This window comes from Bufo gargarizans, chromosome 2 (genome assembly GCF_014858855.1).
Source record: "Bufo gargarizans isolate SCDJY-AF-19 chromosome 2, ASM1485885v1, whole genome shotgun sequence".
Classification (NCBI taxonomy): Eukaryota; Metazoa; Chordata; class Amphibia; order Anura; family Bufonidae; genus Bufo; species Bufo gargarizans.
Genome location: NC_058081.1, coordinates 604,662,235 through 604,685,808, shown reverse-complemented (window position 1 = coordinate 604,685,808; position 23,574 = coordinate 604,662,235). Strand labels below are relative to the sequence as shown.

The 23,574-nt window shown below is 47.3% G+C and overlaps 1 protein-coding gene across 4 annotated transcripts in view; it reads left to right on the top strand.

The window, feature by feature from the left end:
* ROBO4 (roundabout guidance receptor 4) overlaps positions 1-23,574 on the top strand; it is a 128,293-nt gene that overhangs the window by 54,460 nt on the left and 50,259 nt on the right. For 3 of the 4 annotated variants that reach the window (XM_044281988.1, XM_044281985.1, XM_044281986.1), the window contains exons 9-15: positions 8,539-8,651; positions 11,519-11,690; positions 12,554-12,736; positions 14,025-14,067; positions 15,346-15,485; positions 17,787-18,122; positions 22,720-22,821. In XM_044281988.1, coding sequence (XP_044137923.1) covers positions 8,539-8,651; positions 11,519-11,690; positions 12,554-12,736; positions 14,025-14,067; positions 15,346-15,485; positions 17,787-18,122; positions 22,720-22,821 — 1,089 coding nt within the window. The remainder of the gene's footprint in view (positions 1-8,538; positions 8,652-11,518; positions 11,691-12,553; positions 12,737-14,024; positions 14,068-15,345; positions 15,486-17,786; positions 18,123-22,719; positions 22,822-23,574) is intronic. The other variant, XM_044281987.1, reaches the window with a different exon arrangement.

Sequence of the window (23,574 nt, the reverse complement as noted above, 5' to 3'; positions counted from 1 at the left end):
ACGCAGTGTTTGCCCGATCAGGCCTGATCGGTCGCCCACACGTGCGTTCGCCCACGCCCGCCCCACCGCAGTGATATTTTTTATCAACCGCAGCGTCCTCCGGTACTTCGCTAGCCTCCCCTTTGTAAGACAGGCTTGCTTTTTTTTTCTTGGGTAGTCTCAGGGAATACCCCTAAATTTAGTTGCCCACATGTCTAACAGGGGGTATTCTTCTGAAGAGGCCTACAGGCTTCTGACCCAGTCGGATGAGGAGTGGGAACCCTCATCTGATGAATCCAGCGAGTCAGAATACGAACCTGTAGAAAGCAGTGGCTCTCTGACCCAAAGTTCGGACGAGGAGGCTGAGGTCCCTGATACCACCAGGCGTACCCGGCCCCGTGTCGCTAGACCGCAGGTTGCGCAGGATCCACTTCAAGAGCAGCAGAGTGGGGCTGGTGCTGTCGGATTACGTGGTGAGGCATACACCAGCAGCCCAGCCCTCCCTGGACCTAGTACCAGCACTGCCGTACAACCTGGTGAAGTAGCGAGCACCAGAAGGGCAGTTGAAGCTGGTACGGTGGCACGTGCAGTAGTGACCCCGTCGCAGCCACCGCAAAGACGTGCCCGTAGAGCCCCTAGAATCCCAGAGGTGCTGGCAAACCCTGATTGGCAGTCCCCAACTTCAGCCGCACCTGTAGTTTTCCCTTTCACTGCCCAGTCTGGAGTTCGGGTTGAGACGGCTCAGATCGGTTCGGCCCTGGGATTTTTTGAGCTGTTCTTGACTGCGGAGCTTTTAGACATAGTTGTGGCCGAAACAAACAGGTATGCCACACAATTTATCACCGCTAACCCGGGAAGCTTTTATGCCCAGCCTTTCCGGTGGAAACCAGTCCAAGTTTCCGAACTTAAAACTTTTCTGGGCCTCCTCCTCAACATGGGCCTGACAAAAAAGCATGAATTGCGGTCATATTGGTCCACGAACTCGATTCATCACATGCCCATGTTCTCTGCTGCTATGTCCAGGGCACGTTTTGAGGCCATCCTGCGGTTCCTGCACTTTAGTGACAACACCGCCTCCCGTCCCAGGGGCCACCCTGCTTTTGACCGGCTCCACAAAATTCAGCCCCTCATAGACCATTTCAACCAGAAATTTGCAGATATTTATACCCCAGAGCAAAACATCTGCATAGACGAGTCCCTGATACATTTTACCGGGCGCCTTGGCTTCAAACAATACATCCCAAGCAAGCGCGCCCGGTATGGGGTCAAATTGTATAAGCTCTGTGAAAGGGCCACAGGCTATACCCACAAATTTCGGGTCTATGAGGGAAAAGATCAGACCCTGGAGCCGGTCGGTTGCCCTGACTACCTGGGGAGCAGTGGGAAGACAGTTTGGGACTTGGTGTCACTTCGGCAAGGGGTACCATCTTTATGTGGACAATTTTTACACAAGTGTGGCCCTCTTTAGGCATTTGTTTCTAGAACGGATTGGCGCCTGTGGTACCGCGCGAACTAGTCGCGCGGGCTTCCCCCAATGGCTCGTTACCACCCGTCTTGCAAGGGGGCAGAGGGCCGCACTGTGTAACGAAGAACTGCTCGCGGTGAAATGGAGAGACAAGCGTGACGTTTACATGCTCTCCTCCATTCACGCAGACACGACAATACAAATTGAGCGAGCAACCCGTGTCATTGAAAAGCCCCTCTCAGTCCACGACTATAACCTCCACATGGGAGGGGTCGACTTCAATGACCAGATGTTGTCTCCGTATTTAGTTTCCAGACGCACCAGACGCTGGTATAAGAAGGTGTCTGTATATTTAATTCAATTGGCTCTGTACAATAGTTTTGTTCTCTACAGTAAGGCTGGGAGAACTGGATCCTTCCTCAAATTTCAGGAAGAGATCATCGAGAACCTCCTGTATCCAGGAGGTTCCGTGGCCCCAACCACCAGTGTAGTTAGCCGTCTACACGAGCGACATTTCCCCAATGTCGTTCCTGGTACCTCAACCCAACCGTCACCCCGAAAAAGATGTCGTGTCTGTAGCAGGAGTGGAATAAGGCGTGACACCCGCTATTTCTGTCCTGACTGTCCGGACCACCCTGCCCTATGCTTTGGAGAGTGTTTCCGGAAGTACCACTCACAGGTACACTATTAGCATAGGGATCATCTCACCAGGACAGGCACACAGGGCTATTAGGGCCCATTCACTCACTGCTGCTGCAAACGTCTCCTTTCACATGGGACAAAGTGCATAACGCACTTCGCCACATCTTTGGGCGATTTGCGCTTTGCACATTGACCCATGGGGAAGGAGAGGTTTGTTCTATAAAGGTAAAAAAAAAACAAAAAAAAAACACACCAGTAAGCAAACACGTTAATGTTCAGTTAAAAAAGTTAAAGTTTATATGTTCTGTTGCAAAGTTAATAAAATTATTGCGTTGCGGCCTGGTTTTTTCCTTTTTTTTTTTCTTTTTTTACCTTCCAGGTGGACCAACCGATTGACTAGCTGCAGCACCGATGTGCATTCTGACAGAAGCATTGCGCTGCTGTCAGATTACACGCAAGTCGGTGTATGCGGCGCTGCAAGACAGGATTTTCTCCTCTGCAGTGACAGATACGTTTGCCGAGGCATACGAGCTGAGGAGGAGGCGGCGTTCCTATGCTTTGGCAAGCACTTTGTATATGTATATGTATATATATATATATATATATATATATATATATATATTAAAAAAAAAATAAATCCCGGCAATGATTTATTCATCCACATCGATTGATGTGAATGGAGAAATCTGGTTTGCCAGGGCATACGAGCTAAGTGGGTATGGATGTAGGGCGGAGCTCCTATGTCCTGGCAGACGCCTTTCCCCTCCATTTTTTTTTTTGGCAGAGATTTTTTCATCCACATTGATCGATGCGAATGAAGAAATCTGTGCCGTTCATTTTTTTCTTTCAGCCCAGAGGCTGAACGGAAAAAAAAAATCTCATTACCTGTATGCTCAATATAAGGAGAATAGCAGAAACTCCTAATGCTGGCCATACATGTAATGATTGCGGAGACCCTCAAATGCCAGGGCAGTACAAACACCCCACAACTGACCCCATTTTGGAAAGAAGACACCCCAAGGTATTTGCTGAGGGGCATATTGAGTCCATGAAAGATTTAAATTTTTGTCCTAAGTTAGCGGAAAGTGAGACTTTGTGAGAGAAAAAAAAAAAAAAAAAAAAAAAAAAAAATCAATTTCGCTAACTTATGTAAAAAAAAAAAAATTCGATGAACTTGCCAGGCCCCTCATTGGATACCTTGGGGTGTCTTCTTTCCAAAGTGGGGTCACATGTGGGGTATTTATACTGCCCTGGCTTTTTAGGGGCCCTAAAGCGTGAGAAGAAGTCTGGGATCCAAATGTCTAAAAATGCCCTCCTAAAAGGAATTTGGGCACCTTTGCGCATCTAGGCTGCAAAAAAGTGTCACACATCTGGTATCGCCGTACTCAGGAGAAGTTGGGGAATGTGTTTCGGGGTGTCATTTTACATATACCCATGCTGGGTGAGAAAAATATCTTGGTCAAATGCCAACTTTGTATAAAAAAATGGGAAAAGTTGTCTTTTGCCAAGATATTTCTCTCACCCAGCATGGGTATATGTAAAATGACACCCCAAAACACATTCCCCAACTTCTCCGGAGTACGGCGATACCAGATGTGTGACACTTTTTTGATGCCAAGGTGGGCAAAGGGGCACATATTCCAAAGTGCACCTTTCGAATTTCACCGGTCATTTTTTACATCTCATTTTTTACATTACAAATCATTTTTGATTGCAAAGTACTTCTCACACATATGGGCCCCTAAATTGCCAGGGCAGTATAACTACGCCACAAGTGACCCCATTTTGGAAAGACGACACCCCAAGGTATTCCGTGAGGGGCATGGCGAGTTCCTAGAATTTTTTATTTTTTGTCGCAAGTTAGTGGAATATGAGACTTTGTAAGGAAAAAAGAGAAAAAAAATAAAAATCATCATTTTCCGCTAACTTGTGACAAAAAATAAAAAATTCTAGGAACTCGCCATGCCCCTCACGGAATACCTTGGGGTGTCTTCTTTCCAAAATGGGGTCACTTGTGGCGTAGTTATACTGCCCTGGCAATTTAGGGGCCCAAATGTGTGAGAAGTACCTTGCAATCAAAATGTGTAAAAAATGGCCTGCAAAATCTGAAAGGTGCACTTTGGAATATGTGCCCCTTTGCCCACCTTGGCAGCAAAAGAGTGTGACACATCTGGTATCGCCGTACTCAGGAGAAGTTGGGGAATGTGTTTTGGGGTGTCATTTTACATATACCCATGCTGGGTGAGAAAAATATCTTGGCAAAAGACAACTTTTCCCATTTTTCTCACCCAGCATGGGTATATGTAAAATGACACCCCAAAACACATTCCCCAACTTCTCCTGAGTATGGCGATACCAGATGTGTCACACTTTTTTGCTGCCAAGGTGGGCAAAGGGGCACATATTCCAAAGTGCACCTTTTGGATTTCACCGGTCATTTTTTTACACATTTTGATTGCAAAGTTCTTCTCACACATTTGGGCCCCTAAATTGCCAGGGCAGTATAACTACGCCACAAGTGACCCCATTTTGGAAAGAACACACCCCAAGGTATTCTGTGAGGGGCATGGTGAGTTCCTAGAATTTTTTATTTTTTGTCGCAAGTTAGTGGAATATGAGACTTTGTAAGAAAAAATAAAAAAAATAAAATCATCATCATTTTCCGCTAACTTGTGACAAAAAATAAAAAGTTCTATGAACTCACTATGCCCATCAGCGAATACCTTAGGGTGTCTACTTTCCGAAATGGGGTCATTTGTGGGGGTTTTCTACTGTTTGGGCATTGTAGAACCTCAGGAATCATGACAGGTGCTCAAAAAGTCAGAGCTGTTTCAAAAAGCGGAAATTCACATTTTTGTACCATAGTTTGTAAATGCTATAACTTTTACCCAAACCATTTTTTTTTGCCCAAACATTTTTTTTTTTATCAAAGACATGTAGAACAATAAATTTGGCGAAAAATTTATATATGGATGTCGTTTTGTTTGCAAAATTTTACAGCTGAAAGTGAAAAATGTCATTTTTTTGCAAAAAAAACGTTACATTTTGATTAATAACAAAAAAAGTAAAAATGCCAGCAGCAATGAAATACCACCAAATGAAAGCTCTATTAGTGAGAAGAAAAGGAGGTAAAATTTATTTGTATGGTAAGTTGCATGACCGAGCGATAAACGGTGAAAGTAGTGTAGTGCCGAAGTGTAAAAAGTGCTCTGGTCATGAAGGGGGTTTCACCTAGCGGGGCTGAAGTGGTTAATACGCCTATATCCTGGAGAGTGTTGTTCACTTGGTTGGCTGTTGTGAAGGGGTTCCTCTTCACCATGGTAATTATTCTGCGATCATCCACCACTGTTGTCTTCTGTGGGCGTCCAGGTCTTTTTGCATTTTTGAGGTCACCAGTGCTTTTTTTCTCAAGCTGTACCAAACTGTAGATTTTGCCACTACTAATAGTGTAGCAATTTCTCAGATGGTTTTTTCTGTTTTCACAGATAAATGAATGGCTTGTTTCACCTGCATGGAGAGCTCTTTTGACCACATGTTTACTTCTCAGCAAAATCTTCAAAATGCAAGCACCACACCTCAAATCAACTCCAGGCCTTTTATGTGCTTAATTGAGAATCAAATAATGAAGGAATTGCCCACACCTGCCCATGAAACAGCCTTTGAGTCAATTGTCCAATTCGTTTTGGTCCCTTTAAAAACAGGGTGACACATGTAAAGGAGCTGAAACTCCTAAACTCTTCATCCAATTTTAATGTGTATACCCTCAAATGAAAGCTAAAAGTCTGGACTTTATGTCCATTATATAACTATAACTTGAATATGTTTTAGTAAACAGTAAAAAAAATATATATATATATTGTCAGTGTCCAAATATATATGGACCTAACTGTATCTGAACAGAGCCTAATCATTCTTGTCCTGCCCGAACTAGGGAGGTGGAAGGTGTGCAGTCAGATACAGATGGATGGTGCAACAAGAATATTTACTGGCCTAAGATGGGACAACCGCAGTCTTACAAGACTCCTCTGAGTGTCAATGTGTCATCGTCCTGTATCCCTAGTGTTAGCGTGTCATTGTCCTGTACCACACTGTCAGTGTGTCATTGTCCTGTACCCCTAGTATCAGCGTGTCATTGTCCTGTACCCCTAGTGTCAGTGTGTCCTTGTCCTGTACCCCTAGTGTCAGTGCGGCGCTTGCTCTGTGGTGATTTGCATTCAATACGTGTGTAATAGCACAAGAGGCTAAATCTCTGCTGATGCTGCAGCATCTCATCCATGTGTCTTTCATACAGATGAACAGTGTCCACCGCAGTGAAGCTCTACAGCCCCCCACCCCCTATTTTCCAGCTGAGATGTTCTAAGAGGAAGGACTTTCCTCCTTCTCAGTGGTTGCCCCAGGAGACGAGCGTCTCTCTTACCCCCGGCCGCACTGACTGACATTCTCAGATTACACTGTGGAGATTAATTCAACGGAAAATTAATTAGAGGTTATGAGTACAGACTGAGAATCGGGATAGTACAGTTGCCTGGAATCATCGTGTGTCCCTGCTCCTGTTTCTAAAGTGCCCCCCACAGAAAAGAAGTACAGTACTCCCACACTCCTGTGACACATCAGGAAGGGCTCATGCACACGATCACATTTTCATTCCGTTTCTGTTTTTTTTGCATAACGTATACGTAACCATTTATTTCAATGGGTCCGAAAAAATAACCTACTCTGTGTGCATTCCGTTTCCGTATTTCCATTCCTCAAAAAATAGAACATGTTCTATTATTGTCCGCATTACGGACAAGGACAGGACTGTTCTATTAGGGGTCAGCTGTTCCGTTCCGCAAAATACGGAATGCACACGGATGTCATCTGTATTTTTTGCGGATCCTTGTTTTGTGGACCCAAAATACATACTATGTATTTGTGTGCATGAGCCCTAACACAGTATTGGTCATGTCCCATTCAAACGAAGTGTATATGAACTTCCAATAGTTTGGAATTTACAGCTAATTGGCGCCTTCATGGCCCTGAGAATGCTAGATAACTGGAATTGTATCTAGTCTAACCTCTGTGACCAAACACATGAGAAGTAGAAATCTCCCTCCTGTTCTGACAGTTTGTTACAATGTGTCAGACTGTTTACTTAAAGGGATTCTGTCACCTCGTTTTCGGTTATAGAGCTGCGGACATGCAGGGCTAGATCGCCGCTAGCATGTCCGCAATATACCGATCCCATAGCGCTGTGTCCTTCTGTTGTGTTTAAAAAATGATTTTAGAGATATGTAAATGACCCTGGTAAGGTGCCCAAAGTGCTGTACGAACCTTCTTGGAGTTCAGCCACGCCCCCCTGTGAAGGAGCCCAGCACCGCCTGCGTCCTCCGAATCTCCTCCTTGCTCACAGTTAGATTGCCGTGAGCTCGCGCATGCGCAGTTCCTTCCCTGAGGCTGATGCCAGCACAGGGAACACTATACCGGCACTGCACATGCGCAAGCTCGCGCATCGCGAGATTACGGCAATCTAACTGTGACAAAAGGAGGAGATTCGGAGGACGCAGGCGGTGCTGGGCTCCTTCACAGGCGGGCGTGGCTGAACTCCAAGAAGGTTCGTACAGCACTTTGGGCACCTTACAAGGCTCATTTACATATCTCTAAAATCATTTTTTAAACAAAATAAAAGGACACAGCGCTATTGGATCGGTATATTGCGGACATGCTAGCGGCGATATAGCCGTGCATGTCCGCAGCTCCATAACCGAAAACGACGTTTTCCCTTTAATTGTCTAGAAGGGATACTATTGTAACAAACTCTCAGCTGTGAGAAGTATTAGGTCATGATGGCTAAGCTTTAGGCTGAGTTCACATCAGCGTTCAGCCTTTCCGTTCTCCTGCTCCGTTATAGGAGCAGGAGAACGGAAAGGACGGATTGGGCACATAACTGAGGCGAGCGGAGCCTACGGACCCCATAGACTATAATGGGGTCCGTTAGGTTTACGCTCAGAAGATGATTTTGGAGCGGAGACGAAAGTACTGCATGCAGGACTTTTGTCTCCGCTCCAAAATCATCTTCTGAGCGTAAACCTAACGGACCCCATTATAGTCTATGGGGTCCGTAGGCTCCGCTCGCCTCAGTTATGTGCCCAATCCGTCCTTTCCGTTCTCCTGCTCCTATAACGGAGCAGGAGAACGGAAAGGCTGAGCGCTGGTGTGAACGAAGCCTAAGATGAACTGTTGGTTGTATGAATTTGGGGATACATTTATCAAACTGGTTAAAGGGAACTGGCTTAGTTGCCCATAGCAACCAATCAGATTGCACCTGCCATTTTACAAAGCTCCTTTAAAAATAAAAGGAGGAATCTTGTTGCTATGGGCAACTAAGCCAGTTCTACTTTACACCAGTATGATACATTTCCCCCTTGGTTCATAGGTTTGTGACCCCCTGGTATTATCTCTCTTCTCTGTAGTTCCTGGTCCTGCCCCACAGGACGTCAACATCGCATTGATCGACAGTGGGAACGGATCCATCATCGTGAACTGGGAACCTCCTCCGCTGGGTGGTCACATTAAAGCTTACAAGGTAAATCCAGGGGCACAGACTCGTAGCTGCCGCATAGGTTCTCATTTAGGCCTCTTGCACACGACGTGTGTCCCCTGTGGCCGTATTGCGGCCCGCCTAAGGCGGGTCCGCAATACACGGGGCACCGGCCGAGTGCATTCTGCATCACGGATTCGGACCCATTCACTTGAATGGGTCTGCAAATCCAGAGATGCGGTGCGGAAGAGAACTTGTCCTATCTTTTTGCAGAACGGACAGATCGCGGACCCCATATAAGTTACCCACAATCAGTGCTCGTGCATTGCTCACCGCAATTTGCGGTCCGCTGCCCAGGCATGGGCAGCACACGTTTTTGTGCAAGAGGCCTTACTGTTTGGAAGTCTGTGAAAGCTGGGTGATTTTTGGGGGGAATTGTGATGCCAGCTAAGGCTACTTTCACACTAGCGTTCAGAGCGGGTCCGTCTGATGTCCGCACAGACAGATCCGCTCATATAATGCAGACGCTTGGATCCGTTCAGAATGGATCCGTTAAGTGTGAAAGTAGCCTGAACGGATCCGTCCAGGTGTCCGCTTGCTAAGTGGAGCGGAGGCTGAACGCTGCCAGACTGATGCATTCTGAGCGGATCCGCGTCCACTCAGAATGTATTAGTGCTGGACGGAAGCGTTCGGGGCCGCTTGTGAGCCCCTTCAAACGGAGCTCACAAGCGGACACCCGAACGCTAGTGTGAAAGTAGCCTAAATCGGATGTCACCCAGCTTTCCCAATAGCAGATAAAGCAAGAATCCTAGAACACTAGGACATTGGAGACGTCTTTCCCTGTTCAGTTTGAAACTTTCTTTCATGGACGTCGAAGTCCTTGGTGCTTCTGTCTTTTATCGGCTCTTATGTCTCCACACCTGACGGCTGTTCCTGCAGGATTTCTCAGATTTATGATGAAATTCACAATTTATTACAATTACAAATCTTGCTGTACTCGGGTAGGCAGCGGCAGGCGTCAATCATTGGTGACAGATGAATCGTTATTAATTACATTGTCATTTTCATTTCACATTAGTATGCACTTATCTGTAAGCGCGAGGAGATGAAGGAGCTGGGAATCGCTCTCAGTGGGGTTTGATTAGATTCACCGCAGGGTAACATCGGCGGCAATGAGTGCAGCGTCTTGGATGTCTACAGAGTAAATCACACGTCCACTTTATCACACAATGTGAGCGGCTGTCAGCCGTCCGGGAAGACTAGTGAACTGACACAACATTGGAATATGCTAATCAAGATCTCTGCTTGCTTCAGCAATTTGGGGCACATTTACTAAGACCGCCTTTTTACGCCAGTCTTAGTATCTCCCTTGTGCTGCCCTAATTTATGATTTAGGCCTCATGCAAACAACTGTAGTTCTGGTCCGCATCCGAGCCGCAGTTTTTGTTGCTCGGATGCGGACCCATTTACTTCAATGGGGCCGCAAAAGATGCAGACAGCACTCCGTGTGCTGTCTGCATCTGTTGCTCCGTTCCGTGGCCCTGCAAAAAAAAATATAACTTTTCCTATTCTTGTCCGTTTTGCGGACAAGAATAGGCATTTCTACAATGGGCCGTCCGTTCCTCAAAACACGGTCGTGTGCATATAGCCTAAATCTACCCCTTTTGTGTTTCCATTCCTCACCATTTTCAAGATCTCTCTTTGCCTACAATAAATGGGAATATGCATAGATTGGACCTCATTTATCAAACCTGGAAATCAGTCTCTGCCCAAAGCAACCAATCAGAGCTCACCTTGTATTTTTTCAGAACCCTTTGAGAAATTAAAAGTCAGCTCTGATTGATTGCTATGGGCATTTTAGGCTGAGTAATCATTCTCCTTTTTTCATATAAAATAATAGATCTCAGACAGAAATGGCTAAAATGAAGCCAAATATGAATAACGGATGCTTAAAATAAAGTATTCCTTTTTTCTTTATTTTATGTTCTTCTGACATAAACTAAACATTGATATGAACCCGGCGTGAGGGTGGGTTCACATCACGTTTTTGCCATCTGTTTAATGTATACATTGGATTAAAAAAAAGCATACAAAAGCACCGCACACCATGCTTTTGTATCCTGTAGAGTTCGGTAAAAAAAATGTATACGTTAACGTATACTTTTTTTTTACAGTGGAACTCTGTGGTGACAGATGCCACTGTATGGCATCAGTCTGAGACGGTAACGTATACGTTTTTTTTCCCTTTACAATGGAACTCTATAGTGAACGGTAGCCACTGTATGGCATCTGTCTGAGGCATCCGTTAATCTATACTTATACTTGGATACGTCAAACAGATGGGAAAAACGTGATGTGAACCCAGCCTAAGGCTGGGTTCACACCTGAGCGTTTTACAGCGCGTTCCTACGCGCTGTAAAACGCTCAACAAGGAGAAACCAATGATTCCCTATGGGAATGGTTCACACTTGGGCGTTTTACAGCGCGTACGATCGCGCTGTAAAACGCCCGACGCTCCAAAAAGTACATGAGCGACTTTTGGGGCGTTTGTGGCCATAGGACACTGTAGTGAATCACACAAACGCGCGTCAAACACGCGTTTACTATTACAAAAACGCGCATAAAAATGCGCGTCAAAAACGCGCGTTAAACGCGCGTTTGCGCAACGCTCAAGTGTGAACCCAGCCTAAAACAGTTTTCCTGTTAAACCGTTTCGATAAATGTAGCTCATTTTGTTCATAGGGTGACAATCTGTGCTCCCTAGCGCTGCTCTCACAGGTGATGGACTTGTTACAAACGCCTTGCAGGGGTTATCCATGAGATCTAAACCGAATTCATTTACAGGAAGTTCCCGGCTAATACCCAGCTGGCATTGCCATGTATTGCATGTATTTCCTTTTCTAATTTAATAGGTCTGGTGCCTTGGAAATGAGACTCTTCCTCAGTCCAACTGGACGGTGGACAGTGGGAGCCGCAGCCTGGAGATTCCCCTGCTGCCAGCGGGTATCAAATATCAGGTTCAGGTGGCAGCCATATACGATAGTGGCATGGGAAAGCTGAGTAACCCACAATCTATCTTCATTGGTAAGGAAATGATTACTGGTGGGATGTTCTTAAAGGGACCCTACAGGTTTATATAATTGAAGTCTTTTTACACAAGTCTTTGATAGCCCCTACGCCGCTGGAGAATGCGCATAATTTATGATATGGCGTGCGCCTCATCATAAATTAGGGGCGTTCTCCAGCAGTGTGCGCCTGGAGTGAATTTCTACTCCACTCCCTGAGAGGCGTAGTTTTTGTGACAACTTTTACGTCTTGAAATAGCCTAACCCTGGGTTCACACCTGAGCGTTCGCGATGGAGCGCTCTGTATGCGCGATTGTACCGGCGTTTACAATCGCGCATACAGAGACAAGCGAACGCCCATTGTTGCGCGTTCCCGAAAGTCTATGTACGGGAACGCGCGACAAAACGCCCCAAAGAAGCTCAAGAACTTTTTTGAGCGTAGGGCGTTTTACAGCGCGCTCAAACGCGCTGTAAAACGCTCAAGTCTGAACCAGGGCCATAGGGAAGCATTGGTTTTCATGTGTTGAGCGTTTTACAGCGCGTTTGAACGCGCTGTAAAACGCTCAGGTGTGAACCCAGGGTAAAGGTTTTTGAATGTTCCATAGTGAGGATGGCGTAAAAACGCCAGTGTGACAAAACATTGTTGCATGGGCTACTGGTGTGGCGCTATAAGTAACTGACCCCTAATGTATCTCTCTGAACAGGAGTCCCACGATCACTATTGGCACATTCCTAAGCATCTATGGGGATGTGCCATCCTCCTTTATCTTGGGATCCGGTCTCTACGTATTAGAGACATGTCATGTTGTGGGGTTTGGACAGTGGTACCCTGCATCATGTGGAGTCCTCATTGCTTTTTCCTGTTTACCCATTATCCCATAGAAACCCCTATGATGAAAGAAAACACGCCGGATGGTATGATTCCATTGGATCTTCTCCTCCAAGTAATAAAACACCCGGCCTTCATTGCCACCGTGGGTGGTGCTACCTGGCTTATGCTGATGGTGGCGGTCATCTACTTGTGTCAGAGGAACTCAAAACGTTATAGCAAGAAGAAACACAGCGGTGAGCAGTCGTGTGACCGTGTTCTGATGTCATAGTTGCATATTATACAGCCTGGTTATAAATATAGATTGTTACAAGTTACTAACCTAGATTATATAACAATGATGCCTGATGTTGATAACAGAGGTGGTGAAACAGTGACAACCTCTTAAAGGGAACCTGTCACCAGGATTTGGGGTATAGAGCTGAGGACATGGGTTGCTAGATGGCCGCTAGCACATCCACAATACCCAGTCCCCATAGCTCTGTGTGCTTTTATTGTGTAAAACAAACGATTTGATACATATGCAAATTAAGGCTACTTTCACACTAGCGTTCGGGCGGATCCGTTCTGAACGGATCCGTCTGCATTAAAATTGCAAAAAAAAAGCTAAGTGTGAAAATAGCCTCGGACGGATCCGTCCAGACTTTCAATGTAAAGTCAATGGGGGACGGATCCGCTTGAAGATTGAGCCACATTGTGGCATCTTCAAACGGATCCGTCCCCATTGACTTACATTGTAAGTCTGGACGGATCCGCACGGATCCGCACGGCCAGACGGACACCCGAACGCTGCAAGCAGCGTTCAGCTGTCCGCCTGTCCGTGCGGAGGCGAGCGGAGCGGAGGCTGAACGCCGCCAGACTGATGCAGTCTGAGCGGATCCGCTCCATTCAGACTGCATCAGGGCTGGACGGCTGCGTTCGGGTCCGCTCGTGAGCCCCTTCAAACGGAGCTCACGAGCGGACCAGCGAACGCTAGTGTGAAAGGAGCCTAACCTGAGATGAGTCCTGTCCCTGACTCATCTCACATACAGGACTCATCTCAGGTTAATTTGCATATGCATCAAATTGGTTATATTACACAATAAAAGCACACAGAGCTATGGGGACTGGATATTGCGGATGTGCTAGCGGCCATCTAGCAAGCCATGTCCTTAGTTCTATACACAAAATCCCGATGACAGGTTCCCTTTAATCATGATATGGGGGTCATTTATCAAAGACGGGCTTTTTACATCTGTCTTTGATAGCCCCTGCACTGCCACAGGAAGCGCCTAACTTATGACAAGGAGCGATTGGAGTCAAAACGGCGCCAGACCCTGACTGGAGTAGTTTTTATTCTACTTTTACACCTGTTTCCAGGGGTACAATGTTAATAAAGTAGCCAGGGCATTAAAAAGTCGCAAAAAAGGGGCTTGTTGCTTTTTTATGCCAAAAACTGTCGCAACGCTGTTAGTAAATGACCTCCATAGAGTCTGGTTGTCAGAAATAATACTGGTAATTTTATTTTCACTTTATTTGTTCTAGGTCTTTACCGATTTGCCAGTGAGGACACCATCATTAAACACAGGTAGGAGATTGTCCATCTTATACACTGGTACTTGCACCCGCGAATGCGTGGTTGATCTCAGGAGGCTCTCCCTAATAAAGTTTTGCCTGTGCAAGTGTGAGATTTCAGAGTCTTGCTTCTGAACAGTAAAGATTCCTGGTCCTGTCAATCAGGCTATGAGGGGGAGTGGCGATGGTGAAAGGAGAAGGTGAAACGGTGCTCCAAGGGGCTAGATCAGTCCCTCAGTGCTCCTATCCTCTAATATGCATAAAAATAAAATACAAATATTATTATGCTACAATGGAAAATCTGTTTGTAGCAATAGGGGACTCATTTTATTCACCATGATCAACCCTACCAAGCTGATGTTTGATAAATGACCCCCAGAATCTCTCCTGACCTAATCATTGTCATAGCTGAAGATTTGATATATTTGTATCCAATCTGGACAATTCTCTACAGATAAATGCAGCAAAAGTGTGATAGTTTGTTGCAATGTATTCAAGCAGATCACATGTATCAGTCCAGTCTAGACTGCTTAGCTGAAGGAGGATTTTCTGGTTTAGACATAACTGTAACAAACACTCAGCTGTGAAAATCTTTAGTTTAGACCAGACCTGCTGTGCCAATGTTCTATGGAAATAAGGCAGCGGTGTCGTGTAATGTCCCTACCTATAGACCCCATAGTGGGATCAGGGAGGCTCCCTAGAGCCAGAGTGCAGCACACTGCCAGCCGTCCTCAGCACTGCGCACGCCAGACAGGCCATAACTCAACATGAAGAATCAGTTAAGCAACGAGTTTGTGGCAGCGCCATTTACCGGCTATAAAATATCGCTCTGTTTCAGCGATTCCTCTGCTCAATAAGACTCATTTGCGTTTGTCCTTCATTGGTGGCTGTAAATCATACTCTTGGTAGATATAGTGCAATGTACACTTTAAGTGACACTTCTCCTGCAGAGACATCTTACATCTCACTGGCACTGAAATGTGGCCCCCCACCTGTGAGGGAACGAGGACCCCTCTGCTCTGCTACCTTATCATTCACAAGTGATTATGCTTAAAGCGACTTAATCACCCATCTCCCAGATGGCTTGATAACTAGAGGACACGATTGCACCTACTAAGCTGTTTTACAGCCTGTGGTAAATTCAAGAGCTGCACTCAAAATTCTGCTGGTTGTTATTGGAAAACAATCAGCAAGATTGTAGAACGGTACCTCCCTAACAGTTTATCTGAACCCCTCTAAAGCAAGGTAGCTGTTGTGTACCCCGGATTTAGATGATGGTCTTTTCCCAAAGGATGGACACAAGTGATTCACCATGGCTCTCAAACACCTGGAAATCGGCTTCGTGTTCCAGAAACTACAGCAGCACAACCAGTATGAACAGCCATCTACTGTGGATGGAGAACAAGGACACGACAGACTTCCATAAATCCAGTAGGTGCAACATTTCCTGTTAACATGGAACCTCCACTGTTCTGGGAGCATGAACAGGAGAGCACTACTCGGAAGCCTTACTTTTCAGGATACTGGGAAAGCTGGGTGACAACACTGGTGGAGGCTCTCCTGGAGACCATATTGGTTGTCAGCTAATTTTCCTATAAAAACATAGGACTTTGATATAATAACTATATGATCTGGTCACTGGGGAGGGTGAATCTTGACCATTCAGAGCAGTGTCATCCATCTCTGCTGGCTCAGGGCTTCTCTCCCACTGATGCTTCAGAAACTTTAGGCGGGACTACACAGGGATCTTGGCAGTTTTAGGGCTCATGCACACAAATGTATTTTCTTTCCGTGTCCGTTCCGTTTTTTTTTTTTGCGGACTGTATGTGGAACCATTCACTTCAATGTGTCCGCAAAAAAACGGAAGTTACTCCTTGTGCATTCTATTTCCGTATGTCCGTATTTCCATTCCGCAAAAAAGTTGAACATGTCCTATTACTGTCCGCATTACGGACAAGTATAGTACAGTTCTATAAAGAGCCAGCTGTTCCGTTCCGCAAGATACGGAATGCACACAGATGACATCCATATTTTTTGCGGATCCGTTTTTTTGCAGACCCCAAAACACATATGGTTGTGTGCATGAGCCCTTACAAGTCGGGCGAGAAATGATCACTGTGTAGCAGTGCAGCCATAGAAATAAATAGGGTTGCAGCATATGTTGCAAGCTACAGCGACCCCAGAATTGGAAATAAACCCAACCCTGCTGGATTTGTTAAGGGATTCTGGGGTCTTGGTCACGGCCGCTTGCAACTTGTGCTATGACTATATTCACTTCTATTGCTGCAAGCGATGGGTGTCATGGCCAAGATTGCTGTGTAGCCTCAGCCTTAGGGCTCATGCACACAAACGTTTTTTTTTCCGTGTCCGTTCCATTTTTCCGTTTTTTTGCGGCACCTTTGCACAAATAAAATTGAAGTGACTCTGTGTGCATTCCGTATCTGTATGTCTGCAAGGCCGTTCTGCAAAAAAATAATAATAATATAGTACTTGTCCTATTATTGTCCGCATTACGGACAAGGATAAGACTGTTCTATTAGGGGCCAGCCCTTCCGTTCTGCAAAATGCGGAATGCACATGGTGGGTACCCGTGTTTTATGGTTCCGCAATTTGCAGACTGCAAAACACCTAACAGCCCTGTGCATGAGCCCTTACAGTGTCAGGCTGGTAGTAATGGAACATTCCACACTATCACCCTATGTGCTATTTGTTAGTGAAATATTTTATATTGAAATAAGCTAAGACTAAGGCCCCATGCACACGGCCGTGTTTCACGGCCGTGTGCGGGCCGTGGAACCGCGGCCTGGATCCCTCCTGAGATCAGGAGCGCACGGCGTCACTGGTTGCTATGACGCCGTGCGCTCCCTGCTGCCGGCACAGTACAGTAATACACTGGTATGGTATAGATCATACCAGTGTATTACTGTATTGCGGCGGCAGCAGGGAGCGCACGGCGTCATAGCAACCAGTGACGCCGTGCGCTCCTGATCTCAGGAGGGATCCAGGCCGCGGTTCCACGGCCCGCACACGGCTGTGAAACACGGACGTGTGCATGGGGCCTAAAGCTGCAATAATCAAGTGCTACCATAGAGGGTGACATGTTCATACTGCTGTGTATGTTAGGGGATTGTTCATACAGTGAAATACTAGTTACTGATATAACGTGATAATCTACATCAGGCATCCTCAAACTGCAGCCCTCCAGCTGTTGCAAAACTACAACTCCCAGCATGCCCGAACAGCCTACAGGTATCAGCCTACAGCAGGGCATTGTGGGATTTGTAGTTTTACAACAGCTGGAGGGCCGCAGTTTGAGGATGCCTGATCTACATTAACAACACTAACGCATATGGGCACAGAATAATGACTGACACTAGCAGTACAGGTCCAAGTCACACAGACACTTGGGGTACAGGACCATGATAACACATAGACACTTGTGAGACAGAGCAATGACAGGCTGACACTTGGGGAAATAGTTGAATGGCAAACCAACACTTGGGGTACAGAGCAATGACACACTGACACTTGGGGTACAGTAGAATGACACACCAACACTTGGGGTACAGGACACTGACATATCGAAATTGGAGATACAGAACAATGGCATACTGATATTCGGGGTAAAGGACAATGACATGCTGACATTTGGGGGACACCACAATGGCAAACCGGGGTACTTGAAATGCTGAATAGCAGATTATACTCATAATTTACATCCTCCATCTACAGCCATCTCATTTGAACGGAAGAGTGAGGGCAGCCGGAGTCAGATCATCCCGTTGGTTCCAGACAGCAGTATGTATGGAGTGCTGCATGTGGATCTCCCAGGAAAAGACTTGACAACATTTCAGTGCCCCTCACCTGTCAGGCCCCCAGGGATGGGAATTAGTTCAAAGTCAGGGATACATCTAGGACTGTATGATCACAACCTGTTCCCGCACTGTCATGGCAGTACTAACAACCTCACACACGGAGGTGCAAGAAATAAGATACCTGGGAAACTTGTGGTTCCTGTACCACCAAATGTGGCCATAAAGGAGCCCTGGGGCCACAATCTAAAAAGAGGTAAGTAAAAAAAATTATAAATATATAGCAGCACTTATAACAATGTGCTATACTGCACTGGAAAGAGGGAAGGTGCAGGCAGTAGCTATTATACAGAGAGGGAAGGTGCAGACAGTAGCTATAATACACAGAGGGAATGTGCAGGGAGTAGGCTATAATACAAGAGAGGGAAGGTGCAGGCAGTAGCTATAATACACACAGGGAAGGTGCAGACACTAGGCCATAGTACAAAGAGATAAGGTGCAGGCACTAGGCTACACTACAGAGAGGGAAGGTGCAGGCACTAGGCTACACTACAGAGAGGGAAGGTGCAGGCACTAGGCTACACTACAGAGAGGGAAGGTGCCGGCACTAGGCTACACTACAGAGAGGGAAGGTGCAGGCCCTAGGCTACACTACAGAGAGGGAAGGTGCAGTCACTAGGCTACACTACAGAGAGGGAAGGTGCAGGCACTAGGCTACACTACAGAGAGGGAAGGTGCAGGCACTAGGCTACACCACAGAGAGGGAAGGTGCCGGCACTAGGCTACACTACAGAGAGGGAAAGTGCCGGCACTAGGCTACACTACAGAGAGGGAAGGTGCAGGCCCTAGGCTACACTACAGAGAGAGAAGGTGCAGTCACTAGGCTACACTACAGAGAGGGAAGGTGCAGGCACTAGGCTACACTACAGAGAGGGAAGGTGCAGGCACTAGGCTACACCACAGAGAGGGAAGGTGCCGGCACTAGGCTACACTACAGAGAGGGAAAGTGCCGGCACTAGGCTACACTACAGAGAGGGAAGGTGCAGGCACTAGGCTACACTATAGAGAGGGAAGGTGCAGGCACTAGGCTACACTACAGAGAGGAAAGGTGCAGGCACTAGGCTACACTATAGAGAGGGAAGGTGCAGGCACTAGCCTACACTACAGAGAGGGAAGGTGCCGGCACGAGGCTACACCACAGAGAGGGACAATGCAGGCACCAGGCTACACTACAGGGAAGGAAGGTGCCCGCACAAAGCTACACTACAGAGAGGGAAGGTGCAGGCACTATACTGCACTGCAGTGAGTGAAGGGGTAGGCATACTACTATACTGCAGAAAGAGAGCTGCAGGCACTAGAAAGGATCATAGAGGAGAGGTGGAGGCAATTTACTGCACTGCAGAGAGGGGAAGTGGAGGTTCTATACTGTACTGCAAAGGGCAAAGCTGCAGATACTCTATTATGGACAGGGAAGGCGAAGGCAGTATACTGCACTGTGGAGACGTAAGTTGCCGATACTAGAGGCACTACACAGCACTGCAGAGTGGGGGAGTAAATGTACTGCATACCTTCCAACTTTTTGGAGGACACTTATGGTTTATTGTGTAAAAGATCAATTTTTTCCTGAATTTTTTATACACTTCAATAGTGTATAAAAAATTGTGCACAAATTATCTGACTATATAACGGGGGGTGGAGGCACTATACAGCACTGCAAAGAGGGGAGGTGGAGGCACTATATAGCACTGCAGAGAGGGGAGGTAGAGGCACTATACAGCACTGCAGAGAGGAGAGGTGGAGGCACTATACAGCACTGCAGGGAGGGATGGTGGAGTCACTATACAGCACTGCAGGGAGGGAAGGTGGAGGCACTATACAGCACTGCAGAGAGGAGAGGTGGAGGCACTATACAGCACTGCAGAGAGGGGAGGTGGAGGCACTATACAGCACTGCAGGGAGGGGAGGTGGAGGCACTATACAGCACTGCAGAGAGGGGAGGTGGAGGCACTATACAGCACTGCAGAGAGGGGAGGTGGAGGCACTATACAGCACTGCAGAGAGGGGAGGTGGAGGCACTATACAGCACTGCAAAGAGGAGAGGTGGAGGCACTATACAGCACTGCAGGGAGGGAAGGTAGAGGCACTATACAGCACTGCAGAGAGGGGAGCTGGAAGCACTATACAGCACTGCAGAGAGGGGAGGTGGAGGCACTATACATCACTGCAAAGAGGGGAGGTGGAGGCACTATATAGCACTGCAGGGAGGGGAGGTGGAGGCACTAGGCTACACTACACAGAGGGAAGGTGCCGGCACTAGGCTACACTACAGTGAGGGAAGGTGCAGGCACTAGGCTACACTACATAGCGGGAAGGTGCCGACACTAGGCTACACTACAGAGAGGGAAGGTGCAGGCACTAGGCTACACCACAGTGAGGGAAGGTGCCGGCACTAGGCTACACTACAGTGAGGGAAGGTGCCGACACTAGGCTACACTACAGAGAGGGAAGGTGCCCGCACTAGGCTACACTACAGAGCAGGAAGGTGCCGACACTAGGCTACACTACAGAGAGGGAAGGTGCAGGCACTAGGCTACAGTACAGAGAGGGAAGGTGCAGGCACTATATAGCACTGCAGAGAGGGGAGGTGGAGGCACTAGGATACACTACAGAAAGGGAAGGTGCAGGCACTAGGCTACACTACAGAGAGGGAAGGTGCAGGCACTAGGCTACACTACAGAGAGGGAAGGTGCAGGCACTAGGCTACACTATAGAGAGGGAAGGTGCAGGCACTAGGCTACACTACAGAGAGGGAAGGTGCAGGCACTAGGCTACACCACAGAGAGGGAAGGTGCCGGCACTAGGCTACACTACAGAGAGGGAAGGTGCAGGCACTAGGCTACACTACAGAGAGGGACAGTGCAGGCACCAGGCTACACTACAGGGAGGGAAGGTGCCCGCACAAAGCTACACTACAGAGAGGGAAGGTGCAGGCACTATACTGCACTGCAGTGAGTGAAGGGGTAGGCATACTACTATACTGCAGAAAGAGAGCTGCAGGCACTAGAAAGGATCATAGAGGAGAGGTGGAGGCAATTTACTGCACTGCAGAGAGGGGAAGTGGAGGTTCTATACTGTACTGCAAAGGGCAAAGCTGCAGATACTCTATTATGGACAGGGGAGGCGAAGTCAGTATACTGCACTGTGGAGACGTAAGTTGCCGGTACTAGAGGCACTACACAGCACTGCAGAGTGGGGGAGTAAATGTACTGCATACCTTCCAACTTTTTGGAGGACACTTATGGTTTATTGTGTAAAAGATCAATTTTTTCCTGAATTTTTTATACACTTCAATAGTGTATAAAAAATTGTGCACAAATTATCTGACTATATAACGGGGGGTGGAGGCACTATACAGCACTGCAAAGAGGGGAGGTGGAGGCACTATATAGCACTGCAGGGAGGGGAGGTGGAGGCACTAGGCTACACTACACAGAGGGAAGGTGCCGGCACTAGGCTACACTACAGTGAGGGAAGGTGCAGGCACTAGGCTACACTACATAGCGGGAAGGTGCCGACACTAGGCTACACTACAGAGAGGGAAGGTGCAGGCACTAGGCTACACCACAGTGAGGGAAGGTGCCGGCACTAGGCTACACTACAGTGAGGGAAGGTGCCGACACTAGGCTACACTACAGAGAGGGAAGGTGCAGGCACTAGGCTACACTACAGAGAGGGAAGGTGCAGGCACTAGGCTACACTACAGAGAGGGAAGGTGCAGGCACTAGGCTACACTATAGAGAGGGAAGGTGCAGGCACTAGGCTACACTACAGAGAGGGAAGGTGCAGGCACTAGGCTACACCACAGAGAGGGAAGGTGCCGGCACTAGGCTACACTACAGAGAGGGAAGGTGCAGGCACTAGGCTACACTACAGAGAGGGAAGGTGCAGGCACTAGGCTACACTACAGAGAGGGAAGGTGCCGGCACGAGGCTACACTACAGCGAGGGAAGGTGCCCGCACAAAGCTACACTACAGAGAGGGAAGGTGCAGGCACTATACTATACTGCACTGCAGTGAGTGAAGGGGTAGGCATACTACTATACTGCAGAAATGTACTGCATACCTTCCAACTTTTTGAAGGACACTTATGGATCATTGTGTAAAAGATCCATTTTTTCCAGATTTTTTTTTATACACTTCAATAGTGTATAAAAAATAGTGCACAAATTATCTGGCTATAGAACGAAGGGAGGTGGAGGCACTATACAGCACTGCAGGGAGGGAAGGTGGAGGCACTATACAGCACTGCAGGGAGGGATGGTGGAGGCACTATACAGCACTGCAGGGAGGGAAGGTGGAGGCACTATACAGCACTGAAGAGAGAAGAGGTGGAGGCACTATACAGCACTGCAGAGAGGGGAGGTGGAGGCACTATACAGCACTGCAGAGAGAGGAGGTGGAGGCACTATACAGCACTGCAGGGAGGTAAGGTGGAGGCAAAATACATCACTGTAGGGAGGGGTGATGGAGGCACTATACATCACTGCAGAGAAGAGGAGGTGGAGGCACTATACAGCACTGCAGGGAGGTAAGGTGGAGGCAAAATACATCACTGTAGGGAGGCGAGATGGAGGCACTATACAGCACTGCAGGGAGGGGAGATGGAGGCACTATACAGCACTGCAGGTGCTATGCTACGTTGCTGAGAGGGAGAGAGCAAGCACTGTACTGCACTGAAGAAGGAACATTAAGGTGCCTGCAGATCCATCTTCCAGTCATCCCCTGATTTCTTTGTAGCCAGAATGTTCTCCCTTACAGAGATAATAACCCATTGTGTTCTCTTCCACCCACAGAGCTGCATCATGTGAATAGCGCCCCTCTTTCTCCCTGTTTCCAGACAGAGAGTGGAAGTGTTCCCAGTGTGAAGAGCTTAGATGGAAACCCACCAGCTAAAGGTGAGAATGCCTCCAGAAATGTCAGTTACAGACCTGCAGCACTATTCAGCATCATCTAGAGGAGTCTCCGAGTTAGGGCTTATGCATACGACCGTATGTATTTTGCGGTCCATAAAACACAGATCCGCAAAAAAGTCATATGTCTGTGTGCATTCCGTATTTTATGGAGCAGAACAGCTGGCCCTTAATAGAACAGTCCTATCCTTGTCCGTTATGCGGACAATGATGGGACATGTTCTATTCTTTTGTGGAATTCGACATACGGAAACGGAATGCACATGGAGTTAGAAAATACGTTTGCGTGCATGAGGCCTTAATCAATCAGTATAGTAGTGTACTCTTACTTCAGGAAGAAATACTAAAACTTCACTATTGGATAGGTTCAAATAGTTCAAATTTTTCAGAGATAGACTGAAACGGTGTATAGATAAATAAAGCTACTTTCACACTTGCGCTAGGTGCGGATCCGTCTGGAGGGGGGGGGGGGGGGGGGCCGCACTGGCCACCAATGCTTTTAATACTGGGGAGGGAGGGGGGTCTGGCCCCTGCTACCTGGCAGCACCCGATCAGGGGGATGAGATCCGCACAATTAACCCCTCAGGTGCGGCACCTGAGGGGTTAATTGTGCGGATCACAGCCCCGTGTAAGAGGTCGGGTGGTGCCAGGCAGCAGAGGGCAGTCATGTACACAGTTCTTAGTATATTCTAACTTTAAGCGTCCCCATCACTATGGGAACGCCTCTGTGTTAGAATA